This window comes from Macrotis lagotis, chromosome X (genome assembly GCF_037893015.1).
Source record: "Macrotis lagotis isolate mMagLag1 chromosome X, bilby.v1.9.chrom.fasta, whole genome shotgun sequence".
NCBI classification, from domain to species: domain Eukaryota; kingdom Metazoa; phylum Chordata; class Mammalia; order Peramelemorphia; family Peramelidae; genus Macrotis; species Macrotis lagotis.
The window spans coordinates 452,063,175-452,090,502 of record NC_133666.1 but is presented as its reverse complement, the minus strand read 5'-3'; the positions used below and the strand labels follow the sequence as shown (position 1 = coordinate 452,090,502).

General features: G+C 37.3%; 1 protein-coding gene across 1 annotated transcript in view; it reads right to left on the bottom strand.

The window, feature by feature from the left end:
- The window catches only part of OSBPL1A (oxysterol binding protein like 1A), a 393,082-nt gene that overhangs the window by 15,178 nt on the left and 350,576 nt on the right, over positions 1–27,328 (bottom strand). Inside the window, exons 25-27 of the mRNA XM_074207336.1 lie at positions 6,542–6,658; positions 5,141–5,264; positions 2,769–2,859 (exon numbers count right to left, since the gene is read on the bottom strand). Of these exons, the coding sequence (XP_074063437.1) occupies positions 2,769–2,859; positions 5,141–5,264; positions 6,542–6,658 (332 nt within the window). The remainder of the gene's footprint in view (positions 1–2,768; positions 2,860–5,140; positions 5,265–6,541; positions 6,659–27,328) is intronic.

The following is a 27,328-nucleotide window of genomic DNA, read 5'->3' as shown; positions in this document are numbered from 1 at the left end:
TATTGATCCAGAGCTATGATTTCAGTGGTGCAGAAACATCTCCCAAAACAGGTCAGCAGCTGTTCTGCCACTAAGGGGGCCCTAAACATGAGAGAGTTGCCTAGAGTTCATATGTGCCTGTGGGGACATCTGAATCGGGGTCTCCAGATTCCAAGGCCAAGAGCCTCCTCTCCATAATACCTTATTTTATAAGAGTAACAACTTACAGAAGAGCCTTGTCTCAGGAGCCTGACCCCCAGGACTCTTGTCCCCGGAGCCTGAAACTATAATCCGTTTGTCTTCAACCAGATCTCTGGAGCCCACCTCAAGTTCCTCAGATAACTCTGCCCCCATTATTCTCATCTGCAGTAGAATGAGCGGCCAGGCCAAAAGCAGGCATTCCCAAAAGATCTGGATCAATTCTGTAGGGGAATGGACCCAGCGTTCTTGGATAAGACAAATAAGAATTCATTGGTGGTAATGAGTGACGATAATGAGTGCTGTAGGATGGCTCAGGACTTACTGAGTCCGATGCTGTGCCTCCACATACAGCTGCTAATAGAGTACCTTTTGAGGCTTATTGTTCATGGTAGAGAATCTCTCAGGTATGAAACAGGACATCAGCAACAATGTATATGATTTATGAAGAGAGTCAACAAGATTAATAGAGACCAAAGAATTGTCACCTTGGGCTGTCTTCTATCTGAAGGCACAACTATGCTGAAATGCTTCTGCTTGGAATAGTCAATCTGCTGCTCTAGGCAAATATCCTTTCCGTCTAATGTTTGTGCTTCACACTACTCTGGGATCCAGTTCACTAGAATTGGATTTCCAATTGTGACATCAGAGAAAGAGTTCTGGTAATAGTTTCGACTGATGGAATTTGGGCTTGTTAGTCTCAGTGGCTAGACCATGATGTTAAAATAAGAATGTGAATGTGGCTCATAATTCCTATTTGACAGGAATTAACTTTTAACAAACCCTTTACTTACAGGGTTTGAACTCAGTCTGAAAAATAAGGATTAATATTATGAATATGAGTTATTAATGGTGGATTTTTCTTCAAGACATATTGGAAGCAGCATTAAAAATAAAAGTACTGTCAAACAATTTACTCTTTTCCTTCTTACCTCAAAAGTTAGTATGTACGTGTATACTGGAAAGAGCATTGGTTTGGAGTCTTGAGAACATGGGTTAAAATCCTGCCTTGCATAACTATCTTGTGACATTGGTGTGCCTCAGCTTCCTCACTTGTAAAATCAGGAAACTGGGCTAGATGGACTCAGACATCTCTCCTAACTTTTGATCTAGTATTGTGTGATTGGGGAACTAAAAAAAAAAATGGGTAAAATTAAGGCTTCCAGGGGAGTGGAAATGCAAATAGGGCAATGAGCTTGAAGGCCTGGGTTAGAGCTATGCCAGTCTCCAGAGCTCTCCTGTGACTTCTCCTGTGCAATCAGCTGCCTTATTGTAGAGGAGGAAAAGATGAAACTGGATAATTTCTCTACAGTCCCCTGGAGATTAAAACAACAACAACAACAACAACCCTGTTTGTATAATTAAAGTTTGGATGATCAAAAGGTTATCAAACAACACATTAGTGTTACCAAAGTGAAAGAGGTTCTATCTTTGTCCTGAAGTCCAAAGCAGCAGGGTCAACAATACAACAAATACATTCCAAGTTTATTGTTTCAAACAAATACATTCCAAACACTTGTCCTCCATCTGCTCTTTCTGCTTCTAAATGGAATTCAAGATGTTACATTATGGTTTGGTCATCTATCAAATCTGTTTTCTTTTGTATGGCAAAAGTATTATAGGAATGTGGGAAATTACATGAAGAGTACTTGTTAATTGGCTGTGACAAGATTTATAGCTTTGGAATTAAGATTTAGGAAGAATTTCAAATTTAAGGTCTTTGTTAAAACCCTGTTGTGTACTTTTATTATCTCCTATAAGATAAATAGGGAATGCTTTATTGTATCCAGCATTTAGAATGGGAAATGCCCACCTATAACCATCTAAGTTACACAAGTGATTTGAGACTAAGACTTGACTCCCCAGGTCTACAAACTGACTACAAGCCCAGGGTTTTATCCTCTACCCCATAAAAACTCTCAATTGGCAAAGCAATTGTTAAATTAGACACTTACTTGTGAAGATTGCCCAGATGTTGTCTGTTAGCTGGTGCAAGCCCTTAGAAATCATCCTCCCCCCAACCCACATTCCAAATGTGGACTTTGCTAAGCATTTTGAAACCAAAGGAAATAAAAGCTCAAGAGACATGCTACTTCCTTTTCCCTACATATGGTTATATTTTGAGAAAGTATGGCTCACAAGTTGTGTGAAAAGGTAAATAGGACAGGTTTAGTAAGCACCAGTCACTAGTTATTTTTTTAATTTGGGCATAAATGGAGTTGAATGAGACAAAAACACGATGCCTATGCATATCCAAAGGTCTGGGAGAAACTAGTCAGTCGTTTTACTCTACTGTTAAAAATAGGGAGGGGGGTTGGATTTCTGACTTCGCTGGGATAGAGAACTCCCAGGTGAGGAAATTCCTTCTACCCATGCAGGCTGGCACCTCTCCAAAACTCAGAGTCTTAGCAAATTGCCTAAAACCCTGGGAAGTTCAGGCTTGCCCTTGGTCAGATAGCCAGGAGGTGTCTGAGATGGGACTAGAACCCCAGATCTTCTTTGCTCTGGGGCTGATGTTCTAGCACTTATGACACAGTGCTTCTCGTCTGCTACAACCATCTGACAATGTATTCTCCCAACGGTCCACTCACCTTGTTTTCCAGTCCTCTTCTGACTTAGACCTATTTTTGCGGGCTGCTCTTTGTTTTTCTTCTAGTCTTTTCTTTTCTTCACTAGCTTGATCTAAAAAAAGAACATTTAAAAACACAACCCACCAGAGTTTAGAGGTAAAGAAATATTTCAAATAGTTTACTGGAGAGTCATGAAGAAAAATAGAGGACACCAATAAAAATATGGACTTTGTAAGAAGAGAAAAAAGACTCCATTAAGGTCTCTGACTAATACCCAGGTGTCTTCTCTCCTCCCTCTATTCCCAAGAGTCTCTGCCTCCTCTAGTTCCTCACAGTCAATTACTTAGATCTGTAAATATTAAACTGTAGTTTAGGGATCCCTGGAAGTTGTTGAAGACCCTTCCAGGGGGGTCTTTGAAATCCAAATGAAGTATGAGGTTTTAATTTTTAATAAGGTGAATCTCAATAGTTATAACTCTCTGAAACAAAAACTTTTTGGAGGGTCCTCAATAATTTTTAAGAGTGTAAAGAGGTTCTGAGCCCACAAAGTTTAAGAACTGCTGATCTTGACCTTTCTAGCACTCTTATCCCCCACTCCTGCTCATGCTACAGCTATTGGTTGACTTGTTCTCTCCCTATATTAGAAGTAATCTCTTTAAGTGCAGGGTCGTTGTTGGACATATCTTAGAAAGCTTAGTGCTTTGCCTAGAGTGGGTATTAATAAATGTTGGATTAAATCTGAGATTTTCTTATAAATATTGCTTGAAATAATATGGCAATAACATGATTGGAAGAAATTTAGAAATTTCTAAAATCAATCAAAAAGGGTTGAAAATTATAATTCATTACTGATAATTTTGAAGTATTGCACCCAATTTAAGATGCTATATTTTTGAAGGAGTGGCAAGGTAACGAGTATATCCAGACTATAGGGTATTCTAGCATAAAAATTTCTAGTTAAAGAAACTGGGATAGTTGTCTATGGAAAAAAGATCTTGAACAAAGGGATCTGAAGGGCCATAATGTAAAATCAGAATTAGATCTCTTTTGTTTGGTCCTAGAGGCCAAGGAAGACTGAGCCAATGAATGGAATCAATGGGGAGGTAGATTTTTGTTCTGTATAAGGATACTGAACTCCTAACAATTACAGTCATACACATGGGTGTGGAATACAATGCACAACCCATCAGTGGTTGATGTGTGTATTGATTTTGCTGAATTGGGTTTTTTCTCTCCTTTTGAAATCTTTGGTTTAAGCTAAGACTTATTAGGGGAAGAATCGAAATATATTCAGAAATGAGTTTTATGTGAAAACAAAGTACTATTAATAAGTTATTAAATAAGAAATTTTAAAGCTGTCATTGAAAGGAATAGAGGGCTTCAAAAGACAGTGAGTTTCTTTATACTGAGGCCATAAGGCAAAGGCTAGATGTCCCTATATTGTGATGCTGAAGATAAGATTCATGGTTTTTGGAAAGGGCTGGATCATTTAACCTTTGAAGTCTTCTGACTACAATTCCAAGATTTATTTTATTTTTAATTTTTTAAAATTTTTTTAGGTTTTTTGCAAGGCAATGAGCTTAAATGGCTTGCCCAAAGCCACACAGCTAGGTAATTATTAAGTGTCTGAGGTCACATTTGAACTCAGGTCCTCCTGACTCTAAGGCCAGTGCTCTATCCACTGCACCACCTAGCCTCCCCACCCCAAGACCTTTCCTTTAACAGACCCTTTCCTTTATCCTTAAATAGGGCTGTTCAAAGAAATACCAATAGTTTCAAAATTCATTACTTTCTGGATCCTGTCATTACATTGTGTGAATGCTCTCTAGGAATTGATCTTAATCAGTTTCTATGGTCAGAAGAACTGTTGGTCACTTGCTGCTCAATGTTAGGGTTCTGAGTTTCTGTGCCCATCCCTAAGGAGGCTAATCATTAGATACAGAATTTGTTATTGGACCCATATTAGAGTCCTTTCCAGACTGATAGGACTTGCCTGACCTCATACTCTATTAGCATGATCTTCAAATATTAGGGATAAGCTCCGCCAAACAACAAGGCACTGGAAAAAAGATTTTAGGGGAGGATTTGTCTCGAAATAATAAAACAAAATTAACTTCGGGATGGCAAGTATGCTGTTTTCTAGTTTTTTTCTGACTTGTATTTGAATTTCAGTCATAAGGAATATTAATTATTAGTAAAGTCACACTAGTAATGAATAATTCTATAAATTAACAAAGTCCACTTTAAAGCTGGAGAAGATTTTAAAATATCACAATTATAATAAATATAACTGAAGAAATACCTAGGAGAACCAGAAAATAGTAGGTCCCTACTAATGAAAACAATCAGTGATATTACAACTCTCCAAATAAATTAATATTCTCAGAAGTTACCTATTTCTCCATTCTCCATTGCTCTTATATCAGGTCGTAACCTGCAGTCAGTTTTAGGAATCACACTCTCCATTTCTTTGTCTACTTCATTCAAAACCATAGCAAAGCTAGTAAAATTATACATCTGAGGGAGGAAAAAATAAACAAAATTATTAGGACAGAATTACTAGCATAAGGAGAAACGTCTTTAAAACAAATGATAAGTCCCTACCTAACATGTGAATTTTCCTTAGAAAATAAAAAAAAATTTCTTATTAAGAATATTAAATCAGTCTGACTTAGGGCCAAATATAGATGTGAAATACCTGCTACCCCTAGATCATCTCAATAATTATTTGTCTCTCATTAAGGGAGTTTGGAGGGTATTCCACAGCGAACCTGTCTAAGGATAACGTATTACCAGGGATAATGCTTGAACGCTAATCTGTGTGTAACTGTCTGGGCCAGTTAGTGTCTCTGAAGATTTGGGGGTATGATAACTCCGTCTTTTCCCCCCAATTTGAGTTTTCCTTTGGAAACTCTGTACTGTCGGAAGACTATGCTAAAAGTTGAAGAATGCAATTTTCTCTAAATGTTTATATTTAGCATTGAACACTTCTTCCAAAGTCTCTGCTCTAGAGCATTCAAGTCAATGTCTGATGGGAGATGACTGATGAATTTATTTTGTATGTTCAAATTGAACCATTTAGAATTGTCCCCCCCCAATACACAATCAATGCTTGTAAGAATATTAGGGTGAAAAGCAGATACTCTATTTGTATTTTTTAAGTTTGATCTTTTATGAAAGTTTTTAAAATGCATTTTTATTGTAAAAATACATATGGAAAATTATGCATTCCATAACAATTATTGCTTCTGGGGAAAAAAGAATAAAAAATCAGAGAATACACCCATTACTTCTTAAATTAAACCTAATTCAGTTTAGGGTATCAACCTTAAAGAGATATGAGATCAGGCTTCCTATCCCCAGCATTCTGTTCAGTACCTGGGATATAGTAAATCATTAATAAATACTTATTGACAGATACACCAAATTTTGAACCCAAATTCTTCCCCAGGAAGTGAGATTTGAAATTTATGTATTGCTTTAAAGGTTTGCAAAGTCCTCGAGGGAAAGAAGTGGAGCAAACATCCATTATAAGCAAGTTTTTATTAAAAGTATATGCCTGGCCTGGAATAAGCAATTTACAATTAACACCTCATTTTATCCTTGCCACAACCCTGGTAGAGGGAGAGTGTGGGAGAATGGATACAGTCCTGAGAGTCAAAGAGTTCTGGGTTCAGATCCTGCCTTACATATTAGCTGTGTGACACTGGAAAAGGCACTTGAGTTCTCTAAACCTCAAAGATTTTGTCTGCAAAATGTGAAGTTTGGAGAATATGCAGAAATCATGGTCTGACCTGTGCAGAGTTGGGAGGTCTTGGAGCTATCCTCCAGAGCAAAACACTGCCTGGGATGACATGCACACTTTCAGAATCTGGCAAAGGCATTTCATCAGGTTCCTCAGAAGTGCCCATCTGTAAAAAAGCAAACACGGAATAATTTTTATGCAACTTTATCATTTGAAATTTTATTATAGATTTGTAAGGTATTTTTAATTATTTCAAAACACTTTCACAAAATTCATTTTGATCATCAGGTGCCCTTGAAATGCCTTATCTCAAGACCAAAACTCCAGTTCCTAGAGGGCAGGGACTGTTTTCATTAGATTGTTCATATCCAGCACTTAGTAGATATAGAAGGTCAATAATAAATATGAGTTAAAATGAATACTAAATGTTTGTTAAACCAAGCAGCTATTGAGCATCTAATAGAAACTGCTCAGTTATGGACTAGTTAATGAGTGGGACATCTGGAGAGTGTGAGATGGGATCTCTATCCAAGGAGAGAAAGCAAACTGCTTCCCACCACTATCTTTCTTTAGGACTTTATTTGTACCTCTCCTATGGCATTAAATACTTTCTGCTTTGTATGATCAAATTTAACATTAGAGCTTTAGTGTTCATATAAAAAAAGAAAGCAAGAAACAATTTCTACTTCTTAAGATTTTGTAATTTAATAAAACATAATAGTTATGATATGACAAAAGTACACGAAAGGTCCAAATATGACATAGTACACGAAGCAATCTTAGTTCAGTCCTTTCTTTTTCCAGATTGAGAAGCTGAGGTCCAAAGTGAGGTTAGGTGAATTGCTCAAGGATACACAGGTAGTAAGAGGAAGATCTGGACTTCAGAATTTAATCTTGTGACTCTTAATCTATGGGCGATATTAGAAATTCATGAAGTAAAAAATCATTTCTGGCTTTAGGGCTGAGGAGGATCAAAATTGTTTAAGGAAGAAATGAATTCCGAGATGGATTTGGAAGTAAGGGAAGAGTATAGTAGGTAGAAAAGTGGTAGACTTGGTACAGTGGATCTGAGTTCAAATTTCACTGGCTACTTATTGTGTGACTTGGAGCAATTCATTTGACCACCCTGGGCTTCAATTTTCTTATCAAGTAGTAATAATACTTGTATTTAGTAAACTGATAATGTTAACCTAATCATTAATCAAATAATGAAAATGGTAATAATAGTTATGTGCTATTAGTATATATCAAAACAGTAAAATGGGCAAACTTCATGAAAAGTATTAACAGTATCATCAGGCCCTTTGCAATAATTTTATAAGTTACAATAGATTTGTAACAAAAGGAAATACAAGGAGAAATTTTTTTTTTTTTTTTTTGTGCAAGGCAATGGGGTTAAGTGGCTTGCCCAAGGTTACACAGCTAGGTAATTATTATCTGGGGCCGGATTTAAACTCAGGTAGTACTCCTGACTCCAGGGCTGGTGCTTTATCCACTGTACCACCTAGCTGCCTGAAAAAAATGTTTTAAAATCTTCAATGAATCTCTATGTGTAGCAGGAGCTTAAGGGAGGGTGATTATCCCTCTGTCTCCTTGCTACTGGACCATTTTCCTTATTTAGTGTCATACCATATTTTAAGGAGATTAAAAGGTATGCTTTGATATTTTCTTATTAATTTATAAAATTCAAATAGCTCTTTCGTTAATCCTGTAACTCTGAGCTTCCAATCTAGTTTATTAAGTGTTCTTTATTTAATAAATAGGAGAAACCTCTCTTCCAGTAAGTTTTTACTCATCTTAATATATAAAAACCCTCAACATGCTAGGCTTAAATAAACAATGAGGTTACCAACAATGCTACTTGTTGACAGTAATTAAAAATAAAAGACAAATAATTTGGGGCAGCTAGGTGGCACAGTGAATAGAGCATCAACCCTGGAGTCAAGAGGACCCGAGTTCAAATCCAGCCTCAGACACTTACTAATTACCTAGTTGTGTGACCTTAGGAAAGTCACTTTAACCCCATTGCCTCACAAAAACCTAAAAAAAGAAGAAAAAGAATTCTTTAATATAAACAGTTGTGAAAAAGATCACAGCCAAAGTCACCTTTACCCTGACCTCCCTCAATTTTGAAACATCTGATAAATTAAAATTTCTCCTCAAAAAAATAAAATTCTTGCTATTTCTTAGCAAGATAAAAAGATATTTTAGGAAAGAGATTCTGCTTATTTTCTTTCACTATTTAATTCACACAGCTTCTCTTCATCATGTCATCAGCCAAACAACATTTATTAAGCTCCTATCTTGAACACTGTGCTAAGCTCTAGAGACATGATGAAGACAAAAGACAGCCCATACCTTCTAAGAGCTCTCACTCTGATAGGGGGAACAACATGCAAACAACTATGACCAAACACATTATAGAATGGATAGAGGGAAGGCACTAGAATTCAGAGGCCTTGAGAAAGGCTTCCTCTACAAGGAGAGAATTTAGCCAGAACTTGAAGGGAGCCAGGAGGCAAGATGAGGAGCAGAGAAGGTTTGCAGGCACCAATCATAAGAGCTAAGCACTTGATCAATTAAGATACTATCCCCCTTGTAAAGAGTCAGAGGACCTCTCCTTTCTCAGTGGGAGAAACTACTGAAACTGGTGGCTGCACTTGTAAACTGAGGGGATCATAGCAGACAAGGTCCACAGAGCTTTTTTTTTTAATGTCCTTTTCTATCTGGCCAATTCTGCTTTTTAAGGCATTCTTCCTCTCTTTGACCTCTTGGACTGCTTTTTCAATTTCACCTAAATTGGTTTTCAAGATACTATTTTCTTCAATTTTTTTTGTATTTATTCACCCAAGCTGCTGACTTGATTTTTTTTAGGTTTTTTTCAAGGCAAACAGGGTTAAGTGGCTTGCCCAAGGCCACATGGCTAGGTAATTATTAAGTGTCTAAGACTGGATTTGAACCCAGGTACTCCTGACTCCAGGGCCAGTGCTTTATCCACTATGCCACCTAGCCTCCCCTGCTGACTTGATTTTCATGATTTTCCTGCATTGCTCTCATTTCTCTTCCCAATTTCTCCTCTACCTGATTTATTTGATTTTCAAAATAGTTTTTTAACTCTTTCATGGCTTTTTCTTGGAGGCTTGGATATAAAAGTTTTGACTTGGTCATCTTCAGAGTGTGTATTTTGATCCTCCATAGGACCAAAGTAATTATCTATGGTCAAGTTCTTTTTCTTCTGTTGTTTGTTCATTTCCCCAGCCTATGACCTGATTTTAACTCTATGTTAAGGTGCAACACCATAGCAGACAATCTTTAAAGTATCTTTTAGTTCTAAATATCTAATGATGACTGGTAATGAGACAATAAATGAGTTAATGTCAGAAAATAATAATCCAAAAGAGAGGAAGAGATAAATACAGCCTAGAGCATTTTTGGAAAATTCTTAGAGCACTGTTAGATATGATCCAAAGTATGGCTTTGTTTTGTTCACTTTTTTCTTTGCTATGAAGGACTCTGTGGGTGTTGACTTGGTTATTGGAAAGTAACAGTGATATATATAAGGTGATATCCCTTTCTTATTCAGATATGTCTGTTTATTGAAAAGGGTAGGAAAAATGACATTCATGTGAGAACCCTAGAGAAAGCAGCTCCTCAGAAAAGGATTTACTTATGGTAAAAATGACCAAAGTATCTGTTTCCCACTCATTTACTTATTACTTTATCTGGACTTTAAGGCTGATCAGAAACGCTGAAAACTTTGGCAACAAAGAGCAACTGTACATTGCCTAGCTATGATAAGGATGACAGAAATGTGAATTTTGGTTTCTCATATGAAGGTGGGGGTGAGTCACTTTATATCAGGGGATCCTATCTGATTGATATAAGGCAATTATCAGTAAATATGATATAATGACATAATAATCACTAAAACATTATGGAAGTGATGGAACTGGGTGACTTCTTCAACTTCAAGGTCAAAAGAGCTGTGATTTCATCAGTGTGAATACTCTTTCCACCTTTTATGTAGGTCTTAGTAGAGGGTCTTCTTGAGCTACTGTGGACCAAAAAATAAATAAATTTGACCCCAAACTCTCTTAGCTAAGACAAATCTTTAGAGGGCAGAGAGATATGTAGTCTACTGTCACAACTTGGCTACTAGAGCCTTCAAAAGTGCCAGGTCAATTCTATGCTGAGATGAAGCACTGGAATAACAGAACTTTATTGGGAGATTTGTCCATCTATCTGCTTGGTCTGACTGCAGCTACACAGTGGAAAGATATTATTTAGTGGAATAAACCCCCATCAAGTTGTCCAGCCTATGGTCTTGTAGTACCTGGCCTTAAGTCAATGTCTGCCAGCAGACTTTGAAGAGATGGAACTGCTCTTTACTGCTACTGAAAGAAGTTTACTATTATAGAGGATAGAGAGCTAGACTTGGGAGTCTGAAAGAACCAAGTTCAAATTCTCCCTTGGACACAACTTTGAACATTTCAGCTGTTCATCTATTAAATGTGGATAATAATATTTTGTAACTCAGTGAGTTGATGTGAAGGCCATTGAGATAATATATGTAAAGCACTGTATAAACCTTAAAGAATTATATAAATGCTAGTTATTTTTTCAGTGTGGTCAACGTGTTTTATTTTTTAATTGATATTTTATTTTTCCAATTACATGTTGTGAAAGTATGAAATTCATTTAAGCATTCATGAACCACATGCACATGCATATTTTAAAGTTACATAACTTCCTTCCACCCTTCCTTCTCACCCTCCGTCCTGCAGTGGCAAACAGTCTGGTGAACATTGTACATACACTTTCATGTTTAACATGTTTATAGATTAGTCATTTTCTGTATGAGCAATTAGAATTAAGGGAAAAGAAAGAAAACCATGAGATAGGAAAGAAAAAAACATAAGAGAAAATTTTAAAAAGTGAATGTAGTGTTCATTCAGATTCTGCAGGTTTTTGTTTTGTTTTTCTTTCTCTGGATGTGAATACCATTGTCCAGAGCAGGTCTTTTAGACTTTTCCTAGCTTTCTGAACTGCTGAAAGGAGATGCATTTATCAAGGCTGATCAACTTGTAATGTTGTTGTTAGTGTGTAAAATATTCTCTTGGTTAAGCATCAGTTTCTGTAATTCATTCCATGCTTCTCTAACAGCCCAACAACATTCAAGAATAGAATAATGGTGTTCCATAGTATTCATGTACCACAACTTGTTCAACCATTCCCTAATTGATGGGCATCCCCTCAATTTCCAATTCTTTCCCACTACAAATAGGGCTGCTATTTTGGAACATGTAGGACTTTTCCCATTTTTTTTATGATTTCTTCTGTATATAGGCCTAGTATTGGTATTGCTGGGTCAAAGTTTTATGACTCTTTGGGCATAGTTCCATATTGCTTTCCAGAAAGATTGGATCAGTTCACAACTCCAATAACAATGCATTGATGTGCCAATCCTCCCATAACCTCTCCAATATTGATAATTTTCCCTTTTTTGTCATCTGGCCAATATGATAGGTGTGATGTGGAAACTCATAGTTGTTTTAACTTATATTTCTCTAATTAGTAATGATTTGGAACATTTTTTCATATGATTATATATATATATATATAGTGCTTTAATATCTTCCATTTGAAAAAACTGTCTATTCATCTCCCTTGACCATTTATCAATTGGGGAATGACTTGTAACATTATAAATCTGATGTAATCTCTTTATATTTTAGAAATGAGACCTTTATCAGAATTCCTAGCTATGAAAATTGTTTCCCAGCTTTCTGTTTTCCTTCTAATTTTGGAAGCACTGGTTTTATGTGTGCAAACCCTTTTAAATTTAATATAGTCAAAATCATCCATTTTGCAATTTATAACATACTCTAGTTCTCACTTGGTCATAAATTTCTCTCCTTTCCATATATCTAACAGAATATTTCTGCCTTTTTTGCATCTGATTGTAAGGTTTTTAATGCCCTAGTACCTGGTCACTTTTGGTATAGGTGCTATGTACTGCAGAGAAATAGGTATATTCTTTTCTATCCCCATTCAGTTTTCTACAGAGGTCTATCATACCCAAGTTTTTGAAGATTTTATCCACCTTAACTTTCTTCTTTTTATGTTGTAGTTAGATTTATCTAGTTCTGAGAGAGGAAGGTTGAGATCCCCCAACATTAAAATTTTGCTGTCTGTCTCCTTGTAATTCATTCAGCTTCTCCACTAATAGTTTGAATGCTATACCACTAGGTACATACATGTTTATTAATGATATAGCTTCATTGCCTATGATGCCTTTTACAAAGTTTCCTTCCTCATCCCTTTAGGTGAGATCTATTTTTGCTTTTGCTTTGTCTGAGATCAGGATCACTATCTCTAATTTTTGTTTTACTTTTGCTGAAGCATAATATATTGTGCTCTAGTTTTTTACTCTGTGTGCATCTCTCTACTTCAAATGTGTACAAAATATTGTACGATTCTGACTTTTAATCCACTTTGCTATCCAATTCAGTTTTATGGGACAATTCATCCCATTCACATTTATAGTAAGATTACTAATTGTATATTTTCCCTCCATGCTAACTTTCCCCAGTTTTTTTACTTTCCTTTTCTCTTATTCCTCCTCACCAGTTTCACTATTCTCTTTCCCCTTTAACTTTTATGTTAAATTTTAACTTTCAGTTTAATTTCACTTATACTTTTGCCTTCTCTTTTATATTCCCTTTTTTCCCTTTTCTTTCCTCTTACCCAGCTCCCCACACCCAGTTCCCTGTAGAATAGGACAGATTTTTAAACCCAAATGGGGAAAATATCTTATTCCCTCTATGGGCCACATCTATTGAATAGGATTTACTTAGTTTTCACATGTTCCCTTCTTTCCCTATAATAGGCTCTACATGTGGTGTTATTTATCCACTAATACCTAGCCTTCTCCTTCTCTTTATGTTATTAATGTTTTAACCCTGTCTTGTACTTAATACCCTTTATCAAATTATACTCCTTTTATCTGACCTGAAAGAAGTACTACCAATCAAAATACGGTCAAAGTATCATCAATCAATCAAATGATAATCAAAAGTTGATAGATAAACATTACTTCATAGTCACTAAGTACCCTCTCTTCTTCTGTCTCATTAGAAATGCATTTCTAATTTCTAAGAGTCATAAATCACATAAAATTATAATCACTTGAGGCCTTACCCCCTTTTCAAGTACCCTCTCTGGACATACAATCTTCATGAGCCAAATTATCATCTTAAGAACTTTATAACTGATTGTAAGGTATGAGAGAAGATGGCCTCATCAGAGAAAGTGCTGAGCTTTATGAGCAAGACAAATTTAAAGTAGGTCAAAGGCAACTGAGGCACATAAGTTTAGAGTAAACACTCTAGCTTTTCACCTTAGATTATTTGTCTCAAACAGAGTGATGTCATCTTGGTCCTCTTCAATGGAAAGATTAGAACCAAACATTCCCATGTCCTCAAAATCCAATCTCTTCAACTATATTCAACCCTTTAACAATCCTAAGAGAAGTACAATTCTCAAAGAGTTATAAGGGTTATATCTTTCCTGTAGGGTTGTATACAATTTAATATTCTTGATTAATGTGTGCTTTTGTTCCCCCCCCCCCCCTTTACATTTATTTTTATATGCATCTCTTGAGTCCTGTATTTGGAGACTGAATTCTCCATCCAGTTCCGGTCTTTTAATCAGGAAATTTTAGAAGTTGTCTGTTTTGTTGAACATCCATCTTTCCCCTGACAGAATATGCCAAATTTTTCAGGGTAGTAAATTCTTGGTTGTAATCCAAGGTCCTTTGCCCTCTGCAATATGGTATTCCAGGTTCTACAGGCCTTCAATGTTTTGTTTTGTTTAGATTTTTCAAGGCAATGAGGTTAAATGGCTTGCCCAAGGCCACACAGCTAGGTAATTATAATTATTAAGTGTCTGAGGTCAGATTTGAACCCAGGTACTCCTGACTCCAAGGCCGGTGCTCTATTCACTGCACCACCTAGTCGCCCCCAGGCCTTCAATGTTGAAGCTGAAAAATCCTAAGTCTGATTGTGTTTCTTTTGTATTTAAATGGCTTCTTTTTTGCAGCTTGCAGTATTTTCTCCTTTATTTCAGAATTTTGGAATTTGGCTATAATACTTCTTGGAGCTTTTAATCCTGGGGTATCTCTCAGAAGGAGTTCTGTGTATTCTTTCAATGGTTATTTTGCCTTCTTGATCTAGCAGATTTGGGCAGTTTTCTTGGATAATTTCCTGAAAGCTGTTTTGCAGGAACTTTTTTTGATCTAGGCTTTCTGGTAGTCCAATAATTCATCTCCTGGATCTATTTTCCAGGTCTTTTGTTTTTCCTAAAAAGTACTTTACATTTTCTTCAATTTGTTCAACTGTTTTACTTTGTTTAATGGAATCTTATAGTCTCATAGATTCACTGGTTTCTATTTGTCCAAGTTTACCTTTTTAGGGTTTTTATTTTCTTCAGAAGTGAACCTTTCTGTTTCCTTTTCCAGTTGGTTAATTTTACATTTTGCTGAGTTGCATTCCCTTTCCAACTGGTTGATTTGAGTTTTAGACGAATTTCAGTCCTCTTTCAGTTGGTTGATTTTATTTTTTTAAGAGCTACATTCTTTTTTCCAGTTGTTATTTTTGATATTAAAGGAATTGATTTCTTTGGTCAATTTTTTATAATTTTCCTGCATAGCTCTCATTACTTTTTTTTCCATTTTTCTTCGTCTATTTTTTGATTTTTAAATTCTTTTTTTTTAATGTTCTTGCAAGGCAAATGTTGTTAAGTGGCTTGCCCAAGGCCACACAGCTAGGTAATTATTAAGTGTCTGAGGCTGGATTTGAACTCAGATACTCCTGACTTGGGGCTGGTGCTCTATCCACTGCACCACCTAGCCACCCCTTAAATTCTTTTTAAAGTTCTTTTATGAAAATTTGAATTTGAGTCCAATTCATAATCTCTTTTGAGACTTCCCATGTAGGTAATTTTTCACTGCTTTCTTCTTCTGAGGTGGCATCTTTATCTCTATGGTGAGGGCTCTTTTAGCTTTTTTCCTCATTTTGATTGTTTGAGTTCTGCTCCTGGGGTATAGGGAGTGCAGATTCAAGCTTTTTATGTTGGAGCTTGGGTCTGAATCCTGGCTTATCATTGGTCAAGATGTTGCCTATGCAGTTCAGGTCTTGACTTTGCAGAACTTTGTTTCCTCCTTTATGTCCAGGTTCTGACTTAGCAGTTGTTTGTCCTTTACCCCAGTGTTCCTAGGGTTCAGACTTACTTTGGGCTTTGGACCTTCCCTGCTGGCTTGCTATCTAGCTGCCAGGACCTCTGCTGTTGTCAAGCTGCTGGGACCTGGACTGCACTATGGCTAAAAGCCTCCCACTGGCTTTCGTGCTCTCCCACCTAGTTGGACTTTAGTTCTCCCGTTCCCCCAAAGAGACAGATCCTCACTGAAGATCCTCTATGATGTCTACCATTGAAACTTGTTTTGATCTTGCCTTTTTTTGGTGGGAGCTGTAGCTTGAATGTCTGTGTAGAGGCTTTTCCAGGTCTTTTGTTTTTCCTAAAAGGTACTTTATATTTTTTTCAATGTAAAAGCCAAAGCTGCAGGAACATGCTAGCCTCATGGGGCCATTTTGGCTCTGCCCCAGAAGTGCTGGTTATTATTTAGCAACACATTCAGAAGGGTCATATCAGGTCTCTCTGCTCAGCAATGTTGAATAAAAACCCATCAAAAATCAAAGGCTATTAGAATAGTATTTTTCTTCTTCAGGTAAAATGTTCCTAGTTATTTGATTTTCTGAAGCAGCAGGATGAATACTGATGTGACCTGTCTTGTCCTCCTCTCCCTATGTGGTGTCCCAGGAATTTCTGTTTTCTAGCATCACCCTAGATATGGGAGGAGGTCTTCTTTATCACTGGCTCCAAAAGGCATTAATACAAGAGGAGAAATCCTGGTGTTCAAGAAGTTCTCCAGTTTTGGCTAAGTCAGGAGAGATTTGACCCAAAAATAAGAAGGGTGAGAGGAGAATAGAATCTAGACTAAGATGGTGTTTACTACTCACTATCTGTCTCTATCTTTCTACCTCCTTCTCATTGGTTCTAGTTTAAGATCATGTTCTTTGATAGTGATAATGATGACAATGGCTAACATTTATATATTTCTAGAAGGTTTTCAAAGCACTTTTTATTATCTCATTTATTCTTCTTGATCATACCATAGAGTTGGTGCTACCATTATTAGTTGAGAATGTTTATAGAAAAAAGAAAATAAATTTTAATTTAAAGCCTTATATTTTAAGGAGTTTAAATTTGAAGATAAAATTCAAAAATCTTTTTGGGGAAAATGAAATTTCTCTAACATTTAAAATATGAAGCATGTTAAGCGTAGACACTCAAAATGAGCAAGTATCATTATCATCAATTTATTTCTCTGCTTTCTTCTCTAAACCCCTACTATGGATCACTTCCATTATTTTCCTTCTTGTTGCTGAATGATACTGTGGGAAGTCAACTGACTATACATACTGGATTCTTGCTAAATCTATATCATTTCAAATGGGTTCCCAACTGCTGCAACAACTATCTGTTTTTCTTATCTCTTTATCCCAATTCCCACAGCAGAGCATCTATTTCAATCCTCTTCTCTAAGCCTCCCAAACCACCTGCCCTCTAAGCAGACCACGTTTCATGCTTCACAGATGACACTGAAACCAACTAAACTTCATGTTTACCCCTCAAGTTTTTCCCAAAGCATTCCTTACTCTCTTTTTCTCTGACTCAGTCTTGGAGAAAGAGGTGACTCTTCTGAACTTTGCCAATGATAAGTTCTTTTCTTCTTTGTCCTAGATGTCCTTGGATCTAATTCTCTCCCTAAAATTTCAGTTTCTTCTTATCCACTGGTTCCTTCCCTACTAATTATAAACGTGCCCTGATTTTCCAAATCTTTAGAAAAACTTCATTTGATTCTACTATCCCCCTAAACTCTTTCACAGCCAAATTCCAAAAAAAGCTCTTGAGACTGACTAACTCCATTTTCTCACCTCCCACTTCTTAACTCATTGCCATCTGGCTTATGACCTCATCATTAACGGAATCTTCTGTCTCAAAGGTTACTAATGAGCTCTTAAGGGGGAAAAATCCATCCTTTTTGACCTATTCGTGGCATTTCTCCTTAATGTCTGCTTGCTCCTTCTGCATGGGTTTCTCTGAATGTTCTTTCTTAATTCTCTTCCTGCTCCTTCTTATCCTCCTTTGCTGGATGATATCCATGCCTTTGACTCCTATATATGGGCATATTTGAGGGTCCTGTCCTGGGTTCTCTTCTCTTCAAGTCTCTACATTCATCCTTTTAGAGATTTCATCACTTCCATGGGCTTAGCTCTCAATTATTCAGATAAGTAGCTGTTATGTCTAGTTTTAATCTGTTTCCTAAATTCAAGTCCCATTTCACCACTTACTATTGGTCATCTCCCACTATGTGCCATAGGCAGTTCAAATCCACCATTTCCTAAACAGAATTCATTATCTTCCAATCTTAACTTACCTATTAGGGGTACCTCCTTCTAATCATTTATAGTCACAACCCTCAGAGTCATCCTTGACTATCCAATAATTTGCCAAATCTTGTCATTTCTCCCTTGATGATATTCTCCACTCACACAGGTGCCAGTCTAGTTCAGGTCCCCTCTCTATTTTTTGTCTCTGTTTCCCACATCTGCCAAGGAGGTATTCATAAAGTACATGTCTAATGACATCACTGCCTGGATCTAGTAGTTCCCTCTTAGGATAAAATATAAACTCCTGGTTGGCAATTAAAGCTCCTTCTCCTGCTGACCTTTGCCAGTTTATCCCATTCCCTGTTTCTCATGTATCTCCTTCGCTCTTGTGCCTCCATGCCATCCACAGGCTGGCTGCCCCTCCCCACCCCCACTCCTGTTGCAGGTTGCTCACCTAAGCCTCACCTAAAAAATGCCTGCCTTGCCCCCCCCCTCAGTTGCTAATGCCCTCTAGAAATAACTTTGTAACTACTTATTTTGTACTTAACTTTCTTTGTACTGCTTTTTTTCCTTAAAGGATTTGTTTGGTTTTTGTCTTTGGCTTCCCAGTGTCTGGTGCTCTCTCTACCTAGCACAAATGATGGCAACTGCATGTTTGCTGAATGAATCAACTTTTCTATTCCAGGATCAAGTAGGTAAAAGCATAAAAAGACGTGAAAATGACTTCATAGCCTATTAAACGGTATTTCTTAATGTGTCAAATCTAATGCATTTCAAGCTAAAATTTATATGCTAGGAAAAAAGATCAAAGGAAACATTAGGAACCATAGGAAGTAGAAATCTGTGAACATTCCTTTAATATGTGCCCCAGTTGCCTTGTGTCTGTGAAGAGAACAAGGTGGGTGGGACAGCTTCGAGTCACCTGTTTGCTGCTTTTCTTCTCATCTGCATTTTTCTTGTCATTCTTCTTACAAGCCTCAAAGGTAGCAGGGTCAACACTGTACAAGCACTCTGTCCACTTCCCATAGAGGGCCCGCAGCTTCTTTTTGCTGTAAACAGAGGTTAAGGTTGAGCCCAGGGAGCCAGGGTTCCACTATGCTAAGGATGTTTCAAATTATGTTAGTTAGAAAAACAAAGTAAAATTACATTTCAACTTTTTTGCAACAGTTTTGTATTAAGTTGTCTTCATAAACTTATCTCACAACTCTATTTTAATGTGGGTCTATTCCCTATCTAGTCCATAATTAAAAAAGGAATATTACCTTTTATCCTGAATGTAGCCCTCAACTTTGTGTAATTCCTTTCCAAAAAGGCCACATGGCTTGAAGTTTAATATACATTTCTCCCCAGTCCTATGATAAAGACATCACATTTAGATGACCAATTCTACATTTATTGAGCAAAAATTTATAAAGGACATGCCATAGAATGAGGTAAATAACCCAAAACAGGCTTACCTGGATGATAATATCAAAAGTTGGATAATAAAGGTGATAATGAGAAGCTGGATGGGACTGTAAATACTTGTTTAATATAATAACAATGCTCCCATTCATATAACAGTTATAAAGAAGTTTCTTCACAATTTATCAGTGCCTGCAATCATATCTCTATTTTGTAACAAAGAAAACTGAAGTCCATAGGAGGTAAATGCTGATGGCTGCCAGTGTCCTGATATTGCCAAGTTTAGTTCTCTTTCTACTACCACTATAATGCTATCTGCTTCTTAGATATTTCATCAGTTCCCACTCACAATTATTCTAATCTGAAGTTCCCAGAACCACATTTAGGTGTTGTAAAAAATGTTGAGCTGCTATGAAAAAAAATCTAACTTACTTGTGGTTTGTTATTTCCATGTTGCCATATTGCTCAATCCAGAGTTTACCCACAATAATGTTATGCACACAGCAAGTAGGATTTGTCCATGTATAGGCTTCATTGTGCCTAAAAAAGGTAAGGGAGGAATAGTACATTATGTTAAGTGACATAGCCAATAAACTACTGCTTATAATGGAAAATACCATAGTTTTTGTAATAAGCTAGTCTCCTCTAAATGATGCTGCCTAGGAAGCTTCAAACTAGCACCCAAAGTTTAAAAAAAATCAAAAGTACCAGTAGAGAGAAAATTATTATTGACTGGTATTAACATTTTTGATGATTTAAGAACTAAAATCATTTTGCAGACTAAGTAAACATAGGCCTTCCACAATGGTATCTAACAACCAAGCAAGTAATAAACATGAAATATTTTCTTCTTTAAAAGAAAACAAAATTAGTTTATAGAAATGATTATGGATTCTTCTATAAAGCCTATATGTCAAGGAAGCCATTGATAAGAACAAAGTTTCCATATACATTAAAACATTTGTAGCAGCATTTTTTGTGATAACAAAGAATTTGAAACAAAGTATATAACCGTTGAATGGAAAATGGCTAAAAATGTGGAACATAAATATTACAGAATACTGTTTTGCTGTTAAGGAATGATGAATATGAATACTGACAAGCATGAAAAGATCTACATAAACTAATGTAGAGTGACAAAGCAGAGACAAGAAAACCATATGACTAAACAATGTAAATGGAAAGAACCATTAAAAAAATAAAAGTGAATACTGAAAAAACTAAAGAACAAGACCGTTTCCAAAGAAAAGATTTGAGAAGGCATATTCACCCCTCTACCACTCTGCAGAATAGATCAGTGAGTATATTTTTAGCCTTTTTAAAAAATCATACTAAATAAATGAATTAAGGCATTTATTCAGCTTTTACTGTATGCAAAGCATTATGCTAAATGCCAAAGATCTAACAGAAAACTAAGACCATCCCTGTTCTCAAAGACCTCATAGCCTAATGAGAGAGACCAAATGGAAGTTTTTGTACTGGACAGATATACTGATAATTTCCCAAATTCTAGTTTTTTCCCTTTATATTATAAATACTATTTGTTATATGGGATAGGTCTCTGGGAGGGTTTAAGAAAGGGTACTGGGGGATTATGGTAATGTTTTTTTTCTTTTAAATTTATTTTTTATTCTCATTTTGTACAAATGTTTTTTTTACATTAATAAAATATTCTTGTTTACAAGTAAACAAAATACCCCTCCTCCCCCATGAATATAGATAGACTTGTTTGGGCGAAAAAAAGTAAAGGGGAGAGAAAAAAATTAAAATATAAAAAATAATAATAGTAATAATTGTAGGTATGGCCAGGTGGCGCAAATGGACGAAGTACCAGCCCTGGAGCCACGAGCACCCGAGTCCACATCCAGCCTCGTAAACCCAACAATCACCCAGCCATGTGACATGCAAGCCACCCGATCCCCATTGCCCTGAAAAAAAAAACAAAAAAAAAAGAAAGAAAAAAAAGACCCAAAATAAAACAAAATAGTAATAATAGTAGGGGTGGCTGGGTGGCAGACAGAGCATTGGCCCTTGAGCCAGGAGCACCTGGGTCCAAATCAGGCCCCAGACACCCAAAGATCACCCTGCTGTGTGGCCCCAGGCAGGCCATCCATCCCCACTTGCCCTGCACCTTCCCCCAAATAATCATAACAAAAAATGTGCTTGAGTCTTTGTTCCAACACCAACAACTCTGTCATGGGTGGATCTCATTCTTTATGATAAGTCCATCACAAAAGTTATTTCCATATTTTTCCACCTTTGCCATTGCTGATCTCAACTCCCTCCTTTCTTATTTCTCCACTACCATGTACTCTATTTTCTCTCTCCTTTCACTTGACTCTGCTGTAGGGTCGCTGAGTGGCACAGCAGACAGATCCCTGGTCCTGGGGCCAAGAAGCCCTGAGCCCCCATACCACCCCTTAGGCCCAAAATCCACCTGGCCCTGTGGTCCTGGGCAGGCCTTCGATTCCCAGCCCCTTGCAAGAAGTAAAAAAAGAAAATGTGTTATATCTGACCAGTCTCCCCACCATGGTCCATCCTCTCCTCCTTTATTCACATCCCCACTCCTTCCCCCTGCTCCCCCCTCCTTCTTACTCCAGATGTCTATACCCCATTGAGTATATTTGCTGTTTCCTCTCCTAGCCATCTCTGATGAGAGCAAAGTTTCCCTCATTCCCCCCTTGCCTCCCCCCCTTCCATATCATTGCAATAGCTCATTGTAATAAAAAAAAAAATCTTACGTGAAATATCTTGGACTATTCCCCCTCTCCTTTTTCTTTCTCCCATTCCATTTCCCTTTTTTTCTATTGACTCCATTTTTACACCATATTTTATCTTCGAATTCAGCTTTCTCCTGTGCTTCAACTATAAAAGCTCTCTCTACCTGCTCTATTAACTGAGAAGGTTCATATGAGTATTATCAGTGTCATTTTTCTATGCAGGAATACATGCAGTTCATCCTCATTAAGTCCCTCATATTTCCCCCCTCTCCTCCAATCTACATGTTTCACCTGAGTCCTGTATCTGAAGATCAAACCTTCTGTTCAGCTCTGGCCATTCCAAAAGGAACCTTTGAAATTCCCCTGGTTCACTGAAAGTCCATCTTTTTCCCTGGAAGAGGACATTCAGCCTTGCTGGGTAGTTCATTCTTGGCTGCATTCTAAGCTCTCTTGCCTTCTGGTATATTATATTCCAAGCCCTACGAGCTTCCAATGTAGCTGCTGCTAAGTCCTGTGTGATCCTGACTGCAGCTCCACGATATTTGAACTGTGTCCTTCTGGCTGTTTGTAATATTTTCTCTTTGACTTGGGAGTTCTGGAACTTGGCTGTAATGTTCCTAGGGGTTGGTTTTTTGGGATCTCTTTCTCTGGGGGATCGGTGGATTCTCTCCATTTCTATTTTGTCCTCTGCTTCTAGAATATCAGGGCAATTTTCCTGTAGTAATTCTTTGGAAATGATGTCATCTTCAGACTGAGTATTTTGGCCCTTCTTGGGCTCATTTGCAAAATATTTCTCAATAGTCTTCTTTTTGTTTCTCTGCTTGCTCATTTTCCCAGCCCGGGCCTGGTTTGGGGTGTTTCTTGAGCTTTTGGGACACTCCCACAAGGGTCTCAGTGTGTGCGGCTCTGTCCTCCCTCCTGGTCTGTGAATGACCATAAGCGTCCCCCTCTGCCAAGGGGCTGATGTGTGTGGGGGGGGGCTTAGACTGTGGTCAGGATCTGAATGTGGTCAGAGCCCCAGAGTCCTGTTCCAGAGGCAGAGGACAGAGCTCTGCAGTCTCTCTTCACTCCCCTCCCTCAGCTCAATGGGCTCATGCCCTGGGGGCTCCTGCTTACCAGCTCCGCCTGCTTCTGTTTTCTGGATCAGGGCTGGGGAAAGACTATGCTGCTGGCTGTGTGCACTGAGGGCTGGGCTCCCCGCTGTTCCCCAACTTTGTGCCCGGTGCTCCTCGGGGTGCAGCTCAGGAGACTCCCCCGCTGCTGTGAGCTGAGACCCCCAGCACCCTGGGGCTGCCTCCGGGAGGCTGAGGTTCTTTGGCTCTGTCGGGCCACCCCTCTGGCCGGCCGCCTCTCCAATCCCGGGGGGGCAGAGCCTTTCTGCTCTTTTCCCGGTTACCTTGAGTAGGAGAACTGCCTCACTGGGTCCCTTTGTGGGTTCTGTCTCTCGAAAGTTTAGTTAGAGTCCTTAGCTGATGAATTTTATCAGAGAGCTCCTAAGACTCGATCCCTTCTTGTTGCCATCTTGGCTCTGCCCTCGGTTTATGGTAATGTTAAAGAACTATCAAAATATATTTTAAAAAGAAATAGTTTTGTACATATACAAAAATTTAAATAAACTAGCAACACATTTATTTTAAGTACCTAGTGTGCAAATACATAAACTTTGTGTGAAAATAAGATAGCCTTCATGCACAAAAGATAAATACATATATATATATATATATATATGTACATGTACACACATATACAAACACAGAGATATACATATATATATATATATATACATATAAATGTACAGTCTGAAAATAAATTTAGATGAACTAGAGAGAGTTCCCTTAAACTTTAAATTAAGTATTATCACTGATTAAAAAAAGTCTGCATGAAAATAACTAGAAGATACAGGAACAAGGCCCCTTAAGGCTTTCTATGAAAATTCCAAACTAAGCAGGATAATTTTTGCTGTACTTTGAATGCTCTTTTAAGAAACCCAGATTAGGAGGGTGGAGCCAAGATGGCAGCATGAAGATAGGAATTCCTCAACACTTTTTCCCCCCAAAACTCCAAAAGCCATCAAATTTTAGAAGGGCAGAACCCACAGAAAGATTGAGAGATACAATTTTCCAGTCCAAGACAACTTAGAAGTTCCACAGGAAAGATCTGTTTCACTGGGACTGGGGTTGGAAAGAGCCATAGTGCAGCCACAGTGCAGCGTAGCTGGGGCCGGAACAAACCTGCTCTAGCCTTCCAGGAACAGCCCATGGGGTCCTTGGGGGTGCCTGGGTCTGTGGCAGAGGGTGCAGTTTGCAGACCTCTTGGCCCAGGGATCACTGGGAACAGCTTGAAGGGATGGTGAGAGAACTCTGCCATACCAGAGTGAGCATGGAGCAGAGCGCTGTCTCAGAGTAGAAGGGCTAAGATATTTCACATAAAAGAGTCAAGGAAAAACTTTTGCAATAGAGTGGAAACCAAGGAAGGTAAGGGGAAATGAATGAGCCTTTTTTCTCATCAGAAATGGCTCAGAGAGGAAATAATATACATGCTTAATAAAGTATAGAAATCTATCTTACCCTAGAGGAAAATGAGAAGAAAGGGATGGGATAAGGGGAGAGGGAAGGGGGAGTAGGTGACAGAAGAGGGGGAAGATTGTTAGAGGATAATCAGATGCAACACACTTCTGAGCAGGGACAGGGTGAAAGGAGAGAGAGAATGGAATAGATGAGAGTGGGGAGGAATAGAATGGAGGGAAGTACAGCTAGTAATAGCAACTGTGGGAAAAATATTGAAACAACTTGTCTGGTGGACTCATGATAGAGAGGGCAACTCATCCCAGAGACAGAGCTGATGAAATCTGAATAAGACTGAAGTACACTTTTTTTTTTTCTCTCTCTCTCACTATTCTTGAGGGTTCTCTATCTTTTTTTTGGGGGGGGGGAGATGAGGGTTTATGTTTACTCACACAACAAGATTATTGTAATAATATAAAATAAACAAAATTGTCAAACTTCAAAAAAAAACTCAGATTAGTATCCAAGCTTGATTTTTATCATAACTTTTGTTCTTATTTTTAAGCTTTTAGAAAAGTAAAGCAGATGGCTTAGATCATCCTTAAAATACCCTCTAGTTGTAAAATTCTACACATTTGTTACATGTCCTGAAACCATCTTCACAATTAATAAATATGTAGAATGATTACAGAACTGAATTCATTTAGAAATATAGTTAATTAAAAAAACTGAAACTCTGCTACTATGATTTACAAAGATTGCTTGGCAAAAATTGGGCATCCATTTGTGACTACCACATTATAATACAAACTAATTCCATGTTTAAATATTTACAAATAATACTGTTCAAATAAGTTAAACATGGAATAATCAAATTAAAGAACTAGAGAGTTAGAAAGAGATCTCTGACATCTAATTTAAGTAAATCTAAGTTCAAGAGTAACTAGTTACATAAAGCATGAATCCCAGATACAACATTCCCCACAAGTGACTAGCCAAACTCTAAATTGCTTCAGTCCTGAGGAATCCAATATCTCCTGGGACAGCCTGTTCTAACTGTTGGGAAGTTTTTACTCCTGGAAACTTTCTTTTGTGAAGGAAAAACTTCCTTTAAATGTTCCATCTGAAACTGTTTCCCTTTAGAGTAAAGGAGAACAAAGTAAATCCTTATTTCAAATATCAATTCTTCAAAGATTTAAAGAAGCCCCCATTCTGTCTTTATTAGGTTTCTATTTCTTCAGGCTAAACATAAATGGTAATTCCAACCACTTATTGTCTTCATTACTGTCCTTTAAACATCATGAAATTTGTCAATCTCTCCTAGAACATGATCCTCAGAGTAAGAAACAATATACTCCTAGATGAGATCTAAAATGGCAGAGTGGATTACTTCTTTTCCCCTGTCCAAGATACTGTTTCACCTAATGTAGAATAATACTGAATCTCTTGAGGGTTTTTACACACAAAGTAGTTTTTTTCTTCTTTTTTCTTTTAATAAATGATTTCAGCTTTAGAAAGCATGCGTGTGTATGTGTGTGTGTGTGATTACACATATGTGCAAATAAAGATACTAATGACATCATACCAACTTACTCAAGAAGCTCCAAAGTGATGGTTCCCTTGGGTTCAGCTTCCACACTTTTACCCCAGAACTTGAGTTTGGGATAAATTGATCCATGAAAGATAAAATCATTGTTTAATCCTTCAGCATGAAATGCACTCACTGGTGGATGATGGCTCACCTGCTCCGAGATAAGTCTAAATCCAAGATCATCTCTTCAAAAATTAAAAACAAGAACTGTTATTAGTTATCTTGTTCTGTAATGAGTGAACTGCTTTTATTTCAGTAACTACAAAGGAAAAGAACACAAAATTTAGACTGACGATAACTTTGGCTCTTGATTCTAACTCTTACTAGCTATGTGATTGACTTGAACAGTACCATAGTTTCTTCTACCTGTCAAATGGGTTTGGTAGCCTGTCTCACAGACTTGTGAGGAAAAGTGCTTGATAAATCACAAAATGCTCCTTTTTCTGACATTGTTATTTCTGATATAACTATTCTGTGTCTTTTTTTTTTAGGTTTTTGCAAGGTAAATGGGGTTAAGTGGCTTGCCCAAGGCCACAAAGCTAGGTAATTATTAAGTGTCTGAGACCGGATTTGAACCCAGGTACTCCTGACTCCAGGGCTGGTGCTTTATCCACTGCGCCACCTAGCTGCCCCTATTCTGTGTCTTAAAAAGATGCCACTGAAGAAAATAAAACTGCATTTAAAATTCTATTATACAAAATACTACAATGCAGTACTACTGAACTGAAGTGTACTATCATTTTTAAAAGTTGCTAAATTAAGATCCATTTTTCTCACATCAACTACTCTTTATGTCAAATGTATAAATATATTTGAACAATAATGCTACTTATGGAAATTTGAAGCCCCTGACACTTCAATTTGTAATACTGTGGGGGGGGAGGGGGGGCAAATTAAACTAGGTCTAGACATTTAAAAAGCATTAGAATATGCAAATTGGTTTAGGGTTTTAAAAAGCAGGGACTGAAAATGTGAGCATAAAGAAAGATCCTAGGTAAATCACATAAAATAGCTTATAGACACAAACATGAATAATTAAATACAATCATACTTTTTATTCTAATTACATATGATTGCACATATTAAATTCTGTGATTTTCAATGATT